This window comes from Mandrillus leucophaeus, unplaced genomic scaffold (genome assembly GCF_000951045.1).
Source record: "Mandrillus leucophaeus isolate KB7577 unplaced genomic scaffold, Mleu.le_1.0 Scaffold825, whole genome shotgun sequence".
NCBI classification, from domain to species: Eukaryota; Metazoa; Chordata; class Mammalia; order Primates; family Cercopithecidae; genus Mandrillus; species Mandrillus leucophaeus.
The window spans coordinates 283,334-286,982 of NW_012108975.1; the positions used below are offsets into that span (position 1 = coordinate 283,334).

Consider the following 3,649-nt stretch of genomic DNA (forward strand, 5'->3'; position numbering starts at 1 on the left):
GGGTTTCACCGTGTTAGCCAGGATGGTCTCGATCTCCTGACTTCATGATCTGCCCACTTCAGCCTTCCAAAGTGCTGGGATTACAGGCCTGAGCCACCACACCTGGCCTCATTTTGCTGTCTTTTATGCTTTAAACTTTTGCTATATGCTCTTTAAAAGAGTATCTACTTTAAATTCCCCATCATCTGGCCAGAAAAAAAAATTCCCGTTATTCCTTGTAAAATTCCTCTCTTACTGAAACATCTTGGTTCCTTTTGCATCTTTCTTTTTCTTCTCTGATTTCTTCTACTTTGAGGCCATCCCTCAAAGTTTAGTTTTCAGTTCTCACTTCTCTCATCATTTCTGATGAAGAGATAGATGCTCTTGTGGCTTCCTCTGTCGCTTTTACACAGAATTGGACCATTGTAAGTTGGGCATCATCTTGTGATTAATTAGCCCTGACTTTTCCCTTCAGTTCCTCTTAATTAGATCTTATGATATCATTTCTACTTGATATATTCATCTGCTATTCCACAATTGTTTCATTTGTTTGATTTCAGAAATAATTAGAAGAAAGCTGATCTAGATTTGTCAGATTTCTACTTTGCCAAGTTGTGATAGCTGAAAAACAACCAAACTCACCGTGTACTATATTTCATCCTTTTATACAGAAAAGGATATTTTGATATAAAAATTAGGAAAGACTGCAGTCTCAGAAATGATATGTAGCTTTAGAATAATGTAATGAGTATTTCACAGTTGTTTTCTTCTTGCTTTAGACTCTTGAAAACTTTATCACTTAGTGAAACACTGCTTTACTTTTTATTTAAAATTGTTTTTTTTCGCCGGGTACGGTGGCTCATGCCTATAATCCCAGCACTTTGGGAGGCCGAGGCAGGCGGATCATTTGAGGTCAGAAGTTCACGACCAGCCTGACCAACATGGGGAAACCCTGTCTCTACTAAAATACTAAAATTAGCCACGTGTGGTGGCAGGCGCCTGTAATCACAGCTGCTCGGGAGGCTGAGGCAGGAGAATCGCCTGAACCCAGGAGGCGAAGGTTGCAGTGAGCCGAGATCGCGCCACTGTACTCCAGCCTGGGCAAAGCGATACTGGTTCTCAACAAATAAATACATAAATAATTGTTTCTCGAGATGTGGTCTTGCTATGTTGCCCACGCCAGACTCAAAACTCCTGGGTTCAAGTGATCCTCCCTCCTCAGCCTCCCAAGTAGCTGGGACTACGGCTGCTTGGCACCATGCTAGTGAAACACATGGCTTTAGAGTAAACCTTGTACTTGTCTTGATATTGATCTTTGTGACTTTGATCTTGTTTTTTAGTGCTTAAAGTGTCTCACCACTGCCTTCCTGAAAAATTTCTAATTTCTCAGGCCTTTATAGTTTGACTCCTGTCCTCCTTTCTAGTCTTTTCCCTCATCACATTTCTCTGTTACCAACTTTTTTCCCCCAGTAGTTAGTGGTCTTTGTAGTTTGGATCCAACTAATGCCAGTTCAAGTCTGGCTCTGTCGTTAGCTGTGTGGTCTTGGGCAAGTTGCTGTAATGAGAAGAAAAGGAGACTCTAGTACCTGGGGCTCTGGTGTGTGTTCCTATGGATTCAACTTGTTCAACTGCAGGTGTATTCCTGGTACATGGGTGGAGGACACTGCCAGTAACTACTTTAAATGATTGTTTTCTCATGTGAAAACTGAGGGTAATATATATATATTTTTTTTCAGAATTGTTATGAAGATCAAATGAGAAAACTTAAAGCACCTGGCAGGGTCCTTGCACTTTATAGATACTTAAAAATTTGTTTTTGTTGTAGTTCAGTTCAGTCATGGTTCCCTGAACAGGGCTTATAAGGTCCTTGTTTTAATCCTTTCTTGCACATGGAATGCACAGTTCTCATTCTTTAAGACTGTGTCTCAAATACCTTCTTTTCTGTGAAACCTTTACATCTTCTGCTGATCTCTGCTGTCTCTGAACTTAAGGTATTGTTTTTACCGTTGACTTTGTTCTTAAATCATACTCCACCTTGTGGCATCTTTGTAGTTATCTGTTACTATTTAATCCTTTTTTTTTTTTTTTTTTTAACATACTTAATGCTTTTTTCAACTAAATTGTTCTTTAAAAGTGGGATCTATGTTTAAACCAGTGAAATTATTTTATAGGACCTGATTTCTTCAAATTTGTTATCTTGAGTATCTTGTACACAGAAAATGCTTTGAAGTGATTAATGCAAAAGGAAGAGAATATATCATCACATTTCACCTATCCTAAATATAGTGGTATTGTGAAGTTCACGTAAGCCAGATGCTTAGTTCAAAGCTGATATGGTTTGCCTCTGTGTCCCCACACGAATCTCATCTCTAACTGTAATTGCCACGTGTCAAGGGAGGGATCTGATGGGAGGTGGTTGGATCATGGGGGCAGTTTCCCCCATGCTGTTCTCGTGGTAATGAGGGAGTTCTCGTGAGAACTGATGGTTTTAAATGTGGCACTTCCTTGCCCTGTCTGTCCTGCTGCCACGTAAGACATGCCTTGCCTCCCCTTGGTCTTCTGCCATGATTGTAAGTTTCCTGAGGCCTTTCCAGCCATGCGGAACTGTGAGACAGTTAAACCTCTTTCCTTTATAAATTATCCAGTCTCAGGTAGAGTCTTTATAGCAGTGTGAAAATGGACTAATACAAAAGCTTTTTACACCTTCTGTCCTAGACAATACAATGGTGGGTGAAGAGAAGATGTCTCTAAGAAACCGGCTGTCAAAGTCCAGGGAAAATCCTGAGGAAGATGAAGACCAGAGAAAACCTGCAAAGGAGTCCCTAGAGGCACCTAGTAATGGTGAGGCTTAATTTTTTTTTTTTTTTTAGGTGAATTAGTGAAATAGAGAACAAATACAGTGTTATAGATTAAGTATTGCTATCTCTTTATTTCTTTATTGTAAATGGGTATTGATAGAGTTTTATATGTCTAGTAACAAAGCAATTAGAAAGTACGTCCTTTCTTGTTAATGAATTCAGTGGACATCTATTGGTATCTGCTGTGTTTTAGAGACTATTCATTCAGTCACCTAACCTACCAATAATTGCTGAGGTCCCCCGCTGGATGCTGGTGCTATAGCAGTGATCAGTATGGATTTGTTTGCCATTATGGAGCTCCAAGTTAAGTGAATGAGAAAACCTCCAAAATTATACACATAGTTAGATTTATCACAGTGTAATATTCTTATAATTAACTACTCTCATAATAGATATAATGAGTAAAATGTGAGTAGTTAGCAGGGTGCCTAATCCAGTTCAATACTGAGCTATAAATCTTGGGAGGGGAGTAGTAGTTAGGGAGTTTTATTAGTTCTTGTGTCCACATTTGCTTAATGCCTGACTACGAAGAGGAATACGATAGTCCTTTGTTGTTAAGGTCAAGGTTTATAACTATGAATGATAGACTTGTAAACACAACTCTAATTGATGTCATCTATTGCATCAGGGTACTTTATTTTTGCAGTGACATTTGTAAAGGTTTGATTGCAACAAGGATTTGAAATTTGAGGATTGTTTAGTTAACAAATAGGTGCGGAACTTTCTGAGACAGGTTGTCTTTGGCATTTCATCTCTTTTCATAAAGAAACAGTTTTGTTTTTTTCTACCTAAATTTAATTAAAGTTAAATAT

The 3,649-nt window shown here is 38.6% G+C and overlaps 1 protein-coding gene across 4 annotated transcripts in view; it reads left to right on the forward strand.

Moving 5' to 3' along the window:
- SOAT1 (sterol O-acyltransferase 1) overlaps positions 1-3,649 on the forward strand; it is an 80,739-nt gene that overhangs the window by 9,431 nt on the left and 67,659 nt on the right. For 2 of the 4 annotated variants that reach the window (XM_011968045.1, XM_011968047.1), the window contains exon 2: positions 2,695-2,820. The exons of the other annotated variants lie outside the window; for them this stretch is intronic. In XM_011968045.1, the coding sequence (XP_011823435.1) occupies positions 2,703-2,820 (118 nt within the window). In that variant the 5' untranslated portion in view covers positions 2,695-2,702. The remainder of the gene's footprint in view (positions 1-2,694; positions 2,821-3,649) is intronic. 4 annotated transcript variants of the gene reach the window in all.